The sequence below is a fragment of the Mugil cephalus genome, chromosome 6 (genome assembly GCF_022458985.1).
Source record: "Mugil cephalus isolate CIBA_MC_2020 chromosome 6, CIBA_Mcephalus_1.1, whole genome shotgun sequence".
Classification (NCBI taxonomy): Eukaryota; Metazoa; Chordata; class Actinopteri; order Mugiliformes; family Mugilidae; genus Mugil; species Mugil cephalus.
The window spans coordinates 27332007-27348873 of record NC_061775.1 but is presented as its reverse complement, the minus strand read 5'-3'; the positions used below and the strand labels follow the sequence as shown (position 1 = coordinate 27348873).

The 16867-nt window shown below is 41.3% G+C and overlaps 1 protein-coding gene across 1 annotated transcript; it reads right to left on the bottom strand.

Moving 5' to 3' along the window:
- Window positions 1–1398: 1398 nt before the first annotated feature.
- Window positions 1399–16779, bottom strand: pomgnt1 (protein O-linked mannose N-acetylglucosaminyltransferase 1 (beta 1,2-)). The gene is made up of 22 exons (XM_047588101.1): window positions 16630–16779; window positions 16220–16432; window positions 15363–15465; window positions 14400–14515; window positions 13664–13729; window positions 13429–13542; window positions 13213–13330; window positions 13029–13127; window positions 12809–12936; window positions 11535–11605; window positions 11055–11130; window positions 9947–10030; window positions 9813–9854; window positions 9610–9668; window positions 7376–7448; window positions 6086–6214; window positions 5838–5963; window positions 5641–5705; window positions 5515–5559; window positions 5275–5410; window positions 4712–4821; window positions 1399–3590 (listed from the first exon to the last, which is right to left on the bottom strand). The coding sequence occupies exons 2-22, from the start codon at window positions 16337–16339 to the stop codon at window positions 3509–3511; spliced, it is 1962 nt and encodes a 653-aa protein (XP_047444057.1). The 5' UTR covers window positions 16340–16432; window positions 16630–16779; the 3' UTR covers window positions 1399–3508.
- Between the last annotated feature and the right edge of the window lie 88 nt (window positions 16780–16867).

Here is a 16867-nt window from a genome sequence, read left to right as displayed (position 1 = left end):
AACGGCAGGAATCCAAACGAGTTGTGATAAAAGCTTGAATTTAAATCTCAAAGTGAAACACATCACGGCTCAGTCCTCAGTTCTTGGGCCAGGAAAACATTTTTAAAGATTTCTTGCAGAATAGACCTGGAGCTTCTTCAGATTCTAGAAGACAAACTCTGAATATTGAAATCATTAAAACTTCTATACAGTAAATATTTATACCGTATATTTTCTTCCCTTTTTGCTCAACTCTGAAGTTGTACAAGTTACTGTTTTTCTTCTTAGTCTACTACTTTGTGTACAGACTATATTTCATGCATAAATTTTTTTAATCGTAATTTTTAAATCTCACTGTTGCACATTTTATGTGAACATTTTTTTTAGTTGCTGCACCTTAAGCCTTTGAGGAAGGAAATTTCAATCTTGTGTTGCGTGTGTCAGAATTGTCAATAAAGTTTTGACTTTGATATGAATCTCGTAACCACTGGTGTCTCCTTTTCTTCTCCTTCTGTTTTCTGACTATTTTCAAAGACGAAATGTAAATTTTTAACCTATTACCTTTGTAAGAGTGAAGTGAACACAGTGGGAGGTGTGTGTGTGTGTGTGTGGGGAGGGGGGGGGGGGCTCATGCAGAGTGACAGTGATTGACGAGACAATGCAATTTTGCACAGACTAAATATATAATTTTCCACCTCCTGAGTTAACAGGACTCGGCCGGTTGTCCTTGTCACAGCTTGTTTCTTGTCTCTATAATGACCTGGAAGAGTGAGACCTTCACACTTTACATGTCACCAGGAGTTTTAGAAGGTGGCAGTGAAATGATCAATGTAACTAAGAGAGGGAAGGAAGACTTCTGAAAATCACATAGGTTAAGATTTCTCATACATATCTTGTCATGATGTGGATTAATTTAAATTTCTCTCTCGACACGTCCAGCTTGTTAGGTCAGTTTTTACATTTTGTCCCCTTTTTAAAATCACAGCGGACGTCTTCCTCCTCCTCCTAAATAAAGTTTAAATCAAACCAACCAAACGTTTTTTCCTGTTATTATGTCTCAGTGCTACGAATGTCAGAGCTCAGAGGCCAGGGAGACCAGTTTGTCCTTGGTCATCCGCTGCAGAACTCCACGAAGCCCTGAGGATTTGCATACGCCACCCGTCACCTCCTCGCCCCCCCCCCCCCCCCCCCCCCCCCCCCCCCCCCCCCCCCCACCCCTCCTGAACCCCGCTTCGCCCGATGCTCTCGTGGGACCCTGAAGGCAGCACGAGGCCACGAGACCGTCAGAACAGTAGCTAAGAATAACAACAGCTCCTAGTTTATCCCATGAATAATGTGCTCGCATAATAAAAGCGCTCTGTATGAATTATTTAAACTACACGCAGCAGGGCCGGGAAACAGAGGAAAGTCAGGAACAGCTTCACATCAGTAAAAACATCTTTATTCATTTCCATGATAAAAGGTAAAAGAAAATCGTACATTTGTCAAACGGCATCAGAAACACATCGTCACTCAATCAAGGTACCTTCCAGTGTTATGAGGAAAAAAAAAAAACATGATTCCGGTTCAGTTTCAGAGAAAAATGAATGAAATGAAACGGACCAAAAACCAAAACGCTGAATGGAAAAGTGGGCGGAGTCTGCTTCTTCATTTCCTCAGTGACCAGTCGAGGCCGAGGACGTGGTTTCAGTTAGACGGCAGGTATCAAGCACGGAGCTGCACGCTCACATCCACGCGTGATTCACACAACAACCTCCTCCTCCTCCTCATACTTCCCTCGAAATGTTCAAAAATCAACGGTGAAATTCGCAGGAAAAGATTCTGACTGATTGTGAATTCAGCACGTGTCACTTCAATCAGCACATTAGCTACCGATACCTGAAGAAAACAAATACTTATTTACCTCCGACTGCATGATGGAGCCATCATTAGTGTTTGAACAGATACGAGATGCTTGGTAACTTAAATAGAAACATTCTAATAAATGTACACCGATCAGGCCACAACATTATGACCATGACAGTGGTCGATGATCAGTGTATAAGAATTAAATATGATTAAAGTGATATCACAGCAACCCTGCAAGCATCATCAGGGGAACAAATAAACAGTTTTAAATGCTACATGTGATAAAAAAAAAAAAAAAAAGATTATTCTGATCAATGTGTGAAGCTATGTTTTGGCTGATGATCCTGTGGTTTCCAGCACTTTAGAAATGTAGGACGCTAAAATAGGAGAATGAGTAAAACACACATTTCTGTCAAAGTGATGTTCATTCATTTGTAAACTTTCAAATCTGGAGAAGAAATTATTGCAATTTTGTATTTCAGTTGAAAAAAGTCAAATCATGTTCAATACAGTAAAAAAAAGAATGTTTCAGTCTTGCAACTTTTTTATTTTTTAAATTATTTTTTTAAAGTAAGATTTCAAGCTTTTAAAACGATTTTTAATGAGTGTCAAATTATGGCGTCATCTTAATCCCGTAATAATGAATAAAATAAGAAATCGAGTTTTATTGTAGGGGTCTAATTTTCAGTTTTGGTTTGTTTCAGATTCTGTGCTTTCGATCTAAGAGGGTCGAAGCTTTTTGATGCGCATGAAGTAAAATCCAAAACTACAGAATCTTCTTCTTATTATTATTATGTTTAATACTATTCGGCCAATTCTGTTATGGAAACATTTAACTACAGTACGACACTCGGGTCTAGTGATTCCACAGACGTATTACAGCTTCTAAATGTGTAGTGTTTTTAACTTCTCAGGTTTCTCTCTCTCGCTCAGATTCCACAACATTAAACCTAAACTGACCCAAATGGTCAATAACAGTAAAAACCCACAGGGCTTTCTCACTCTTACATTAACTCCATATTTAATGCTGAAAAATATGCCGATCTTTGAGTTTTTTCATCAAAAAATATATATAGGCATGTATATACACTATTATTTCATTATCTGTAAACGTTAGGCTCTTTAAAAAAATGCCTTGATCTTGATAAAAGTGGATTTTCCTCTTTTACTTATATATATAAAAGCCAAAGAAATCCCCGAAGCTTTTGAGTGATAGATGTAAAATAAATAGAGATAAATTAAAACATATGTACAAGATGGACAAAGCACTCAGTAGTTTAAAAACAAAAAAAGAAAAAGAAGCTAAACACTGGCGTCGGTGTTGGTGTCAGTCGTTTGTCAGAAACTCGCAGCTTGAATAAGAATTAAAACCGAAAACCAACCTTTTCGTTGATTTAGAAATATAGCGCTGACAGTCACAGCGTTTTGGTTGCACGGTCACAGTTCAACAAAATCTGATTTAGTGACACCGTTCCTCCTCGAGCTGTCGGACGGGTTTAGCAGTGAGGTTTGTAGTGTGTTAATCCCTCTTTCCCAGTTGTCGTCTTGTACACAAGTTCAGCATCTATCAGATTTGTAGTTGTGGGCTCCAGGTTTGGATGATCAGTGGTTGAAGGAGGAGGAGACGCGTTAAGGCCTGGGTTTGTGGGACTGTCGGTGTGTTTGTGTAATAACTTGAGGCCTAGATCTGCTCCACCGGGGCGGCCTCTTCTTTGGGTGGAGGCTCTAAGTGAATGGGAGTGACATTGGCTGGTTTCTTCACACTGAGGGAAATAACCAAAAGGAAAGATCAGAAGAAGAAGAAGCACAGACGAGAACAGAGACAGTGGTGAGGAGAAGGAATTTGTTCCATATTATTCTGTGACAAAGTTGAGACGTTGATGAGCTAAAACTAATATCTGAAACTATAATGAGAAGGGACCAGTGTGTTATTTAAATATTGGAGAGATCTACTGGTGCAGACTGTGTGTGCGTGTCCCTGTCCTGTGATTGGATGAGGACCATTAGCCCTGATCTCAGTTAGCGTTAGCTACCAAACCTAGCCTAAAGATTAAGAATATAACATTTGAAGGAGCATCAAAGAAGTCTCATCTAAGTACTTTACCAGTTCCAGGAACAACAGTACTGTGCAAAAGTTTTATGCAGGTGTGAATGATTGTTTATTTCTATCAATTCACAAAACGCAAAGTGAGGGAACAAAAGAAAAACCTCCCTCCATGTGAATATCTGGTGTTACTACCCTTTGCCTTCAAACGAACACGCTTGCACACAGTCAGGGGTTTGGTGGGATCGTAGGCGCAGCAGTCGACCAAGTGCAGCAGGTGAAAAACGCATCAAACTTATTTCCCTTTGTAATTGATGTCCAGCAGAGCCATCGGCTCAGAACTGTCAGAAATGTCTGATCCAACCGTATAAATGATCAAGGACAACACAGCAGCTGATACCAGCTCTGGAATTAGATGTAAAATTGCACAAGTGCTAAGAGAGAAGGGTCAAAAAATGAGGTGAGAAAATAAGGAAATTCTCTCCTGCTTAGATTTTTAAAAGACTGTGTGTATAATCTGGGCTAAATACACAAGCTGTGACGCTTTGGATGTTTGTAACGTTTCAAAAGTGTGACTCTCCAAATTTAGGGTCACTGTATATTTGAGACAAACCTGAGGAGGCAAACGTGACTCACGTCTGCATTTAATCTGTGTTTTTCAGTCGTGTCTGAGTCAACAGGCACGTTTTACAATTCACGGACAACTTTCTGCTTTCTGTGCCACTATTTGGCATTCAGGAAAATGAGATTCTACTTTTACTGAGGACATTTTCCTCCGATGTCCTCAGGTGTCTAGCTTTTACAAATCCTCCTACACGTAAAGTTTCGAGCATTACTCACGAGTACGGGGAGTACGGGACGCCCACGACCAGGAGATGATTCCTTTTTCTGAAGAGCCGCCACAGGCCTCGGTGGTATCCTCGTACGTCCAGGTCCCAAATATGAACGCACTGGGCAGAGAGAAGACGCACATTAATCTGTGTGTCAGACCCATTTTAGTCCAGGGGGCCACATACAGCCCACTTTGATTTTAACAGATCAGACCTGTAACATTATAGCATAATAACCTGTAAGTAAGTAAAACTCCAGATTTTACCTTTTGTTTTAGTGCAAAAAAAAGTATATTTAGTCAAATATACCATTACAGCATTTTATGAATGGCACCTTAGTGGACAAATAAGTAACTGGTGCCAGTTTTATTTAAAAAAAAGTCTGTTAATGTCTTTTATTGGAGCCTCAGACAGGATGGTTTTGTATTGACACATAAAATACATGTAGTCAAGGAATAGGAAACATCTTCTCCTGTTGGACATAAGTATAAAATTTAATCACATTTTGGTTAAAAGTATATTTAAATGGGGTTTCATGTCTCGACCTCATGACTGTGATAAAAGTGTCGATACCTTGGCGAATTCTGTCCAGGTGGACGTGTCCCTCTCAGTCTCCATCTTAATGTACATGGCGTAGACCTTTCCCTCAGAGTCTGGCATGAACGTGTCCTCACACGGGTTCTTTGTGTGGTCCAACACCTCCGCTCCCCTTGGATTAGACACACACACAAACACGAAGGTTTTATTTATTATGACCACCAGAAAAAGACAAAGGAAAAAGACATCCACAGGCTTAGAAAACATCTGACTCACATCAGCAGGCTCTGGATCTCCAACTCGTAAGCATCTTTCTTTAATCTGTGAAGCAGGAAAAACGTCATTGTGCTGCAAAAGGACTCAAAAATTCACCCAGGCAAAAAACAGAAGATGGTCACACACCTGTCAACGTTTCTCAGCTGCACATTGGGGACAGTGTTGAACTTGCGCTTCTTGAAATAAACCTCCTACAGGACAGAGAGACATTCTGATCAGACTGGTGCAGTGGGAGGTCCCTGTGAGGACTATGAGTTTATTCATATTTATTTTGTGTCGACCCACATGATACATAGTTTATGATAAAGACCGGGTCGTCTTACGTGGAAGTAGCCGTTCATGTTGAGGCCGATGATGCCGAAGTGGTAGGTGCGGGACACGTCCGGGATGATGCACTCTCTGCCTTTCCTCTGCTCCGGCATTCTCATCCACATGTCCCAGTCCCACAGCTACGGTACGCAAACACACACAGTGGACAGTCTGAGACCATATCACACACATATGTCCTCCCAGCCCCCGCTATATGAGCTGGGGTTCTTCCCGACTGATGCTTTAAAGACAACTTATTCACCATCTCAGGTGGCGGCCACTTTGGTTCCAGTTCGTCCTTGTAGAGGCTCCTCTTCAGCACCCAGCCCAGACCAGGCATGGTCTCCACCCTGTAGAGGAGGGCCGGGTCGTCCGCCGAGTGCTCGTAGCCCTGAAACACCCACAACAACGCCCGCTGGTGGTTACACTTAGTGGTTTCTGCTGCAGTTTTACAAAAACAAAAGACCGATTCCTCCAGCTTGTTCACACACAGTTGCTTGTTTTTCTACCTCCTCGCCCTGATGTTTTTGCCCTATGTAGAGCAGATACATGCTCAGAGAGAACGGATTTATTCCAACAACCAGAGAGAGTTTACACGGTTATTAGGAAATCAGATTGTGAAAGGTTTACACACAACTGCTCTAAAATTTAAAATGTTGTCCGATTGTTCCAGTCTCTTGAAGTAGTTATTATTAATACTAGCATCCATGTAAATGTAGCAAGTGAGACACGGAAACTTTTTTCATCAAAGTCAACTTTCTACAAGGATATTTACAAAAAAAAATAAATCAAACTCTCAGCAGGGACCTGGGACCTCTGGTAATTTCTAATTTTTAATGTCAGAGGACGTCTGTGATCATGTGATCATGTCTGTAATTTGTAAAAGTAAAACGTGAAATGAACCAACACTATTACTCAGACCTCATAACAGGTCCGGTGATAAAATAAAGTTGAGCCCTGTTTGCACGGGATTAGTTTTACCTGACGACGAATGGATGATAAAACACATATTTTTGCAAAATAAAAAAATGATGCGATGAATAATATAATAATAATTCATATTTATAGTTTTGTTAAAAAAAAAAAAAAAAAAAACATCTAAGAAGGGGAAAGTAAAAACGCCCCCTCCGATTAATGGATGTGGATTAGTTTAATCACATTATTCCAAACTACCGGAGGTCTCCAGGTAAAACTGGTCACAGGCGAACAGCATTAAAGTCACAGCTGTAACTCTTACAGACATTTTTATTCAAATTATGATGATTTATCCGTTATCAAAACATAATATATGTATATTATATGTTCTTCTTAATAAATATCTAATGTATCACCTCATGATAACGGCACAGATTCTACACAGGAGTCACAGAATGAACCAGCTCATGTTTTCCAGGTTTATTCTGGTCCAGAGGCAAAAATCTAACTCAACTCCACTAATGTCATCTATCACCAAAAGGTTGTGGGTCATGTTTGCTGTGTATCTGACTTTGAATAAGCTGGAGGGGAATAAAACAAGGTGGATGGAGTTAAAGGAAGGAAGTGTGTTTCTGACCTGGTCGTTCCAGGCTGAGATGCAGTATAGACTGTCGTCCTCATCCAGCAGGTGGACGGTCTGACTCAGGAAGCTACAGGAAAAACAAGACAGTAAAGTAAAGTACGCAGTAAAAACATAAACACGTTACGCGGCGCGAATGACTGCGCTGCTCTAACAGCCTCCAGTCTGTCTTCCTGTTTCAGTCCTCGCACCAGATGTTGGATTTGGCTGCAGGGATCATTTTTCTCCTCTGATCAGACAGCATCAGTGAGGTCCAGCGCTCGGCTGGCTCTCTGCGGCCGCTCTATGTCATCGAGTTCAGTCCAGTCAGGTCCTTTACACCATCTGGTTAAAGCATTTCTGACTTTGTGCACGGGAGCTTTCTATTTCCACAACAAGAGAAGGAAACATGAAAAACTGTCGATGCAAAGTCGAGTCTGAGTTTGTGCTCGTGCATAAAAAGTCAGTGGGTTTCCTCTATTCATGTCATCAGCCACTCAGCAGCTCCATATACAATCAGTGCAAGAAATACACCAACACTAACAAAAGACAGGTCATTTCATGCATCTGTTATCTGGTTAAAACTCAATTCTAGTCCAGACTCAAATGTCTATTGCAGGACTTTGTCATTAGAAGAGTGAGCTTTGGTTTCCACTGTTCTCTAACTGAAACAAAGGCCAAAGCCCGTTTTTATTTATTTATTTATTTATTTTTTCAGAAAGCAAACTGGCATCAAAATAAAGAGAGAGAGAGATGGAGCTGATGGCTGCGAGTGCTTCTGGACTATTTGAAGTGGATTCTTCAAACGGATCCAGCCGCCCAGGAGGGAAGCTGGAGCTTTTACAGCAACAAACACACAGTTCAAAGCCGAGTCTGACCAACAAAGGGAGACTGGAGACTGAACCAGAGCTGAGAGCGGCGCTCATCGCTGTGGATCTACTGCCACCTAGTGGCAGCGGTTACAGGCGTCTGGTGACACCGAGCGCTTTGAAAAATATCACCAGTAAAGACGTAAAAGAACCGAATCAACTCTAAAAGACCACAAGTTACAGAACTAAGGAGATGTTTTTACTTTAAATATGATGTTTTACCCCTGATCCTAATTAATTTTGGTCTGACTAACCGTTAGCTATGGCCCCAGCATGAAGACAAACTCGTGCCACAGCAGTCCCAGATCGTTCGCAATTAACACTTCAAATTAACTGATAAATTAAATCAAACGCCCGCTGATAGATATTCATATAACAGCTGGTTATTTCCTTTTTTAAATTGCATTTTTGTCAATCACCAAGAGAACATCCGTTGGCTTTACCTACGACTGCGTCGCGCCAGAGGTTGAGTCTGAGGGTTCTGTGTCACAGGACACGATAATATACGGTGCAACAATCACTATGCCACTTTATTCTTTTATCATTACACCTTGATACTGTGAGTAACTTCTTTTTAAGTCATGCCAGCATTTATATTCTGTGAACGTGTGTAATTTAGATAAATAATGTGTCTACTCAACAAGGTAACAACATTTCATTTAATATATGCACCAACGGTGTTTTATCCATTAAAGAAAAGATTTCAACAAATACTGCAGATTCCAACTGAGGAAAACACTAAAAGCTGCTGTTACTCTCTTTAATAACTTCTTGAATCCACTCACTCCTCATTGTAGAAATCTTTCAGGTGTGAGCTGTTTGAGATCTGGTGTCTAATAATACAGACTTTTAGGACTTTAGACTCATGTGGCCAATAAAACATTATTCCATAGTTAGTTCTTGTCTTTGTCTGCGTTTTCTCTGTGACGTTTCTCTCAGAGATCAGAGGTTTCCTCCTTGCACAACTCCTGCTGTAGTAAACCTGAACCTAACCTGTAGTAAACTGACATTTTATGGAGACTTCTTGTAGTAAAACTGTGTTCTAGTCTACAATCTTCTTTCTGATGGCCTCATTGTGTTTACTCTGACTGAAGTCAGGAGCTCACCAACTAAAATTCTGAGGTTTAAATATTTACATTTTCTTTGAATTGCATTTTACATTCACATATTTTCTTCGGTTTTCATTATAGTACCTGAATCTCTCAGTATTGTTAAAACTAATATTTAAATCCCTGCGTCCTCATATGCTAAGTTTTCAGTTAGACCTGTTGTCCTCATATGTGGACGCTTTAGTCTGCCATCTAGTGGTAGCAGCCGATCGCAGGACAAAAGTGGACGAGGTGCAAAACCTCTTCAGATTCCACAGTTGGACAGAGGACCTACCTGAAGAAGTCTATGGAGACATCCAGGTCCTCCTCTAGAATGATGGCGTAATTGGAATCCTGATTAAAACAAACAAACAAAAAAAAAAGGAAGATACGATGAATCAGTGTTTCACTAAACTATGCAGCCAAAAATTAAAAAAAAAAAGACAATTAATAAATGCAAATGAAATAGACTAAATCAAACAGCTGTCTGACACTCACCGGGTGAAGGTTGAAGGACGCGGTCAGACTCGCCTTGTAGTGCTGGGATGGAGGAAAAGTCACAGACCCGTTAATTCAACATACGACGAGGATCTTTTTAAATGACTTTTAATAAACTGCTGCAGGTTCAGTACCTGCGACACTCTGGCGTTCTTGATGCTGATGGGCGTGTGCTGGACTCCCTTCAGTCCGAACAGCTCTACAACATCCATCGGCTCCTGAGTTAAAGAGAAGAAATGTTTCATCAAGACGAGGATTTCCTGCAGGACTCGCTTTGCTGATAAAACAAACCAAAATGAAACACTCAAATCTTAATCTAATGTTCTTCTGTGGGTGTTTTTGTTCAAATGTAGTTTGAAAACTTTAAATCTAAAGTTTATTTATTTAATTTTATTTAGTCTTTATTTATGACCAGGAGATTACGAATCTCTTTTTCAAGTGAGACCTGGTCAACACAGGCATCCAAAACACAAAGTTACTGACAGAGGCATTAGGAAGAAACACATAGAACAATTCTAACAATAAATAACAATAAAACAATAAACTGAATATTTATGATCACTCATCATCCATTTAACGCTACTGTATTGTGTGGTTAACCTTATTCTCAGTAAAGCTCTTACCATCTTTTATTTAGCTACATTTATCGTAACTAGATGAACTAAAACTAACTTAAACTGAGGCTAATCCACTTTTCCAAATGCATGCTAGTTCATATGGATCATTGTTGAGTCCAATTCTCCGTAATTTGATCTGATAATCCACATTTTCCAGGTCTCTCTGTATTTACGGACACATTTCACCATGTTTTTGCCACTCAGGGGGGCGTGGCCTCGGGAGGAAGTGACGTCATTGCATATTCTCTTAATTAATCCTTCCTTGTATATAACATATATATTTACCTCTGACTCTATATCATGTACATCAGTAAATATGCAAAGTTTGTGCTGATTATTTTATTTTTATTATTTTATTAACTAACAACCTTCACCTATTTCTCATTTTATTTGTGGTTCTGAAGAGGTTTTTTTGTGATCTAATTCTAAAGTGTATTACTGCAGTATTTCTAATGCTACGCTCCAGGTGGGTGAACGAAACCTTTAGCACAGGGGTGTCGAACACGTTTTAGCTCAGGGATCACACGCAGCCCAGTCTGATCTCACACCAGAAGCATCATAACTTATAACAAATGTTTCGCTTTATGTAACAATGTAACAACATTATGAAAGAAAAAGCAGGTACCTCATAATATCCATCAATGAAGACAGTGATCATCTGTGGGTTGACGCCGTGAGCTGAAAGAAGTGACCTCAGCATCCTGAAAACAGACCAAGTTAATGACAGTGATTTATTACCGGGTTCTGCAGCGCAGCGGGATCCTGTTATTTGTTCCACTTTAAAGAGGGCGGGGAGGTAAATTTTAATTTTCCTCTAAATTAATCTCAAATGTACGTATGGGGGGGGCGGGGTGGGGCTGTTGTCATCTTTCCTCTTTAACAGGAGGAATATTTCCCATCTGGAGGCCTCATTTATCTTTGTTTGTTGGAGAGTAGAACCTGGCGATGCATAAATCTAGCTCGTCTATGAAACACCAACAAACAAGTGCAACCTCTGCTCCACTCATTTTGCGCATTAGTGAAGGGAGTGTGATGAATTATTAAGTGAGAAGTGTTCAAAGCAGTTTTTGAACTACGCTGCTTTTCATACATAAAAGAAACTCACCGGTACAGATAGTTGGGTCTGTTCCCTGCGATGACAGCCACTGGCACATTGAAGACGTTATTGTTAAGCAGCTGCAAGGAAAAAAGAAAAGAAAGTATGAGAAGAAAAAAAAAAGTATTTGGGAAGATTTACCTGCGCACAGGAAAAGGCGCGTGTCTGGATTTAATTATTTATGTTTTCAGATGTGCATCGCTACCATTAAGAACTTCTTCATCAATCAGAAGTAACTTTAATGAAACTCCTCCTCCATGTTTGACATTCTCATGCATTTAACCAGATACAAGAAACATAACACCTGCACTGCCACAAAGTCCACGTTTAATAATTTAGATTGCAGCAATAAACATTAAAGCAGACCCGGTGTCCTGAATGATTTTTGTTTGCCCTCTGATGAGATATAGACATAAAGAAAGTTCTCCTTTACGAGTATCATAAAGTTTTTCTTATTGTTCCTTTTACGTGGGAGTCGTCTTCTTTATTAGCAGCTTTGACGCAGAAGAAGACATTCTGACTCTACACAGATGTGTGGTTTATGGCAGACCTAAAGTAAATGAATACTAAATCATTTTTACTGATCAGGACATCACCAGCCTCCTGAGACACGAGCTTTTGTTTGGTTTGCATCTTTAATTTCTCCAATGTGTTTGGGATAAGTGCGATTTAAGAAATAGGAAAAATATATATCATCATATGTGGACCCTGGGATCGTTTCACTGTATCTTCCAATTAAGTCTAACAAAATATAAAACTGTTTATTTTAATAATGAACATTGCTGTGCAAACAATGAAATCAATCTCAAACGAGTTCTTGCTAATTACTTATAAGGGCGACAAGTCTAAATGAAGCAGAATAAGCTGCCACAAACCTAAACCTTAATGTCCCATATGAGGACGCCGGGTCTCAGGAAGCTAGTATAGAAATAGAAGTGGGACAGTAATAATTTACATGTCATCGATGTCATGCACATCGATCCGTTTTCTGCAGCTTTTGCATTACAGCGCCAACTGTAATTTAATATCTATCCGCTTCTTGCACCATTGTGAACATTACTGTTATTATTCAGTGTTATATTTGCCGTTGTTCCGTTTTTTTTCTTGTCCACTCACAGTTTCAGTTGCAGATTTCTACTTAATGTAATGAAACAACACTGCAACTATTTCTTCCTCTTCAAACTGATTTAATCTTCTGATTATCTTTTGGTAAATCTATCAATGGTTTTCTGAGTAGCTGTTTATTCCTGGAGGGAAATAAAGAGCCGAGTGTTACGTCTTACGGGTTCGGGGTTGAACTCGATGGGCGCCGGGTCCTTGCAGCTGCAGATGCTACCGTATCCCTCCACCTTGCTGCAGAACAGTTTCCTCCTCCTGTTGAGCTCCGTGTCCGTCCAGTGACACTCAGCCTCTGCGGGACAGAAGACAGGTCTGTTCACAACCTCCATCACGATATAATCCGTTAGACGCAACTTTTCCGAGCACACCACAGTCGTCCCTTACCTTCAGAGGCAGTCAGCTGCACCTCGGTTTTCAGCAGCACAGGGTCCCCCCAGGTGGACAGAGCTGGAGCCTTTGAGTGCTTCTCTCCATAAACTTGACCTGAGCACAGAAACAGGAAACGTTTGTGATATTTCTGATGAGTTGGTAAACGTCTTTATTAGTAATAGCATCCGGTTACATGTACCTCCTTTCTTCACTACCAGAGTCCACATGTCTCTCCAGCCGAGGTTGGGGGACGCCTGGCTGCCCAGACTCTTCAGCAGGTTCTTAGCAGCGTCCTTCAGGTGGAACGTGCCCTCGTCCTTGAAGGACAAAAACACAAAATCTGCGTGTGTTATGACTAGAACACCATGATACGCACATTTAACTGCTGCAGAAGCAGAAGAAGGCAGGAACTCACCTTTATGGTGAAGATGAGCACTCGACCCTGTGTCACCATGTTGATGAAGAGGATCATGGCTTCATCCTCGTGGGGGGAGTAGGTGTCAAATATTCTCTTGGCCATCACATGACCCTGAAACACACACATGCAGACAGATTTACCTTTTTATTTCACTACAGTAAAAGCACAAAACAAAAGTGGATTTTAAAAGTTAAAATGAAACTTGGTTTTTAAAAAGCAGACAGATGCTCACAGTTGCCTGGTTGAGAACTATCACATGGACGCCTCTGCCTTGTTCTCGCATGTCGTCCTCCAGCACCTGCAAACAACAAGAACTCATCAGAGAGTGGGGGTCTTTGAGGGGAGGGGCCTCAGTGGATCATCCCACAGATACATGTGAGTTTGGAGCCCAGTTCAACACCTTGTGCTGTTCGCCATGTTTTTTCATTTTTTAAATGGTTCCTAAAGTGTTTTTGTGTGTGTTTGTGTCAGGCTGCATCCTGCTGCCATCATATAGTGTCATAGCTATGGAGTGGGGGGGCCTGGTCTGGTCTAGGTTGGTGCTACATGTCCAAGTGACATCCACATCCAAAAGTTTGTGTATATCCAAGCTACAAAAACAGCAGCATGTGTGGAATCATTTGTTAAACGTGATTACTGAACTCTAATGCGAGCTGACTACGCCAGGCTGCTCCTCTCCAGTACAGAGGCTGCTCTGTCATGTGTTTAGCATAAACTGATAAAAAGCCTGGAAACACTGAGGAAACTGCTAAAATAGCTCCATAAGAACTCATGTAAAATACTTCTCATAGCTACTGAACAAAAGGAGCTGGTGGAAACATGGTTTAATTGTGTAACCTTTCGTTTTTGTTTCGAACCTGTTTGCTGTGATTTCATAAATGAACCAGGGGAGAAGAAAGTCATTACAGGCTGATATTATAGCATAAGGCATTAAGGAAATCTTGTATCAGAGCCAGTCATTCACTCACAGTGGTGCCGTCCACCGCCACGTAGACCTTGGATCGACTGGAGTACACCTCGATGTCCAGGACCTTGCGTCTGTTGGCCGGCCTGCGCGGCGTCTCCATGTTTGGAACCGCATCCTCTGAAAGAGCATCAGACCACATGAGATTATACCGATACACACACACACACACGCTGTTGGTTTCAAACTACAGCTTCTGAAGTTTCTGGATATAGAAAATACGCCAGGACAAGAAACTGAATCGGGACTTTCATTCTGTGAACGGAGTTAGAAGCAGAAGCAGCTGAGGCTAAATGATAAAGATTGTGCTGATTAGTCAAAACTCACTCTGAAACCAACCCAAGACCAAAGTTACACTACCGCAATATTTGTTTTCACATTTACAAAAACATTGATGATCCCAAGTGGTGAAATATGGTATTGCACCGGGGTCATTTATTTTTTATAATAAACCATTCAACGCTCTCTGCAGCCGACATGGTCAAACATTGACACCCAAACAACATAACAGCAACAACACTTTTATACTACTCAATACTATACTCAAAACAAACTGTCTCTGGTAGCTGTATTTACTTGTCAGTTGCATGCAAGTTTATTCAATAGATATGCAATGGCTGCATGTCTGATTCATATCAAATATTCCATAATGACAGAAGAAGCAGACATTCTGCTATGGTTTGAAATAACATTGTCACACTTGTTAATGGGCTTGGCAGTTTGGTGGCGCAGACACTGGCTTCTGTATTCTCTGCCATTAATCCAGCTTTAGAATGGATAGAGGTTTGCAAATGAGGACATTTAGCTCCCTTCACGAGCTAACATTTTCCACTGATGTACTGTCCTTGTTTTGGCCCTAAACGTGTCAGCTATGAGACCCCCTGGTGCACACACTGGGGTGATGGAGCAGACAAGGACAGTACAGCATGTTACAGGCACATAATGAGACCTGAGGAAGGTTTCTCACCATATTCTTGAGATGCCGCATCTTCACTTGCGGCTCTTCTTGTGTCCAAGATGAGTTTAATGTTGACTATGACTGTTATCAGCAGAAAGAGTACGGCCCCGCCCTGCAGAAGGAGAGAGAAATAGTATCAGCAATTTACATACAACTCTGGTACCAGCCACCTCCAAAAGTTTTCCAATGACGACGAGCACAGAGGACTGATCGAGAGCTTTGGAGCGTGGAGCAACTGGAACCACCTACAACTCAACATCAGCAAGACAAAGGAAGTGGTGGTGGAGATTGTGGACTCCTACAAGTACCTTAGGGTCCAGATCAATAATAATAAACTGGACTGAGCAGGATGTTCAAGACTGAGGTCATTTGCCATCTGTAGTAGACGCCTCAAGACCTTCTACAGTCTGCCCCTAAAGACTCGAGCCCTGAACCCTCACTGACTTAAGTGACGTCAGCTGTAAGTGATTGGATGTGAGAGTCTAAAAGAGCTCCAGATCCCATAAAAAGATCAGCATTAACAACCTTTCACGTGTAATTACCTTGACAATGACATGCTGTTGACACTGGGTTCCCTGTTTGATTTACAATCTACAGGCAGCATGTTTTTATGAGCCTGTCAAAGGCGAATTTCTGCCTCACGTGACACACAATAAAGTTTATCTTATCTTCAGACGCTCCTTTGTGTTCCCCTCCAACACACAACAGACAGCGTTGACTTCAAATTTCCCAAACGGAGACCAATAAAATATCATCAGGTAGATAAAGAATGGTTCAAATTTGACTCGACTAAAGGATCCAAAGCCACATGAGAAGATAGAATAACTATCCTATTCTACAAGAAGGTGTTACAGCTTGCAGCAGACCTGACAGAGACGCCGAATCAACCTCTTGTTAGTGAGTTTGTACTTCAAGGTGAGATACAAGCTCCTCTGTTGCCGGGGGATGAACGGCTTGGCTTGGGGATTCGGGGTCCACGTCTCCATCCCGGACACCGACAGCCGCCCCGAGAGCCGGGACAAGCGCTGCTCCTCAACAGCACCGAGACACGGCTGTGAGGCTGGCCGTCACGTCGTCATCTGGGGAAAAAAGAACCACAGAAAAGCAGAATGAAACTCAGCTCATGGCCAAGTTCTGCTGAAGATAGCTAGCAGGCTAGTTTTTTTGTTGTTTTTATTACAACAGCTAACTACTATAGGCGCTGCAAACTAACTGTTTCGGTGTTGAACGCACTGAGTCGCCTCCTTTCTGTTGAAATATTAACATTCCCACTCACCGAGTCGTCCGTGTGTCACGCATTATCGCATAATCTCGTAGTCAGCTGCAAACCCCGGCAAAGTGGCTCGTAAATACTGCTACATGATACAAGCGCCCTGTGTTTCTGTCGCAGGGAGAACTACGTCATCAAGCTTCTTCTTCGCCTCCCGTAAAATGGTTCATGTCCATCCTCTTCTTCTGTGATGGGTTTAGTGGAAATCGGGAACCGATGATTATCGTTCCGCTTAAAACATGTT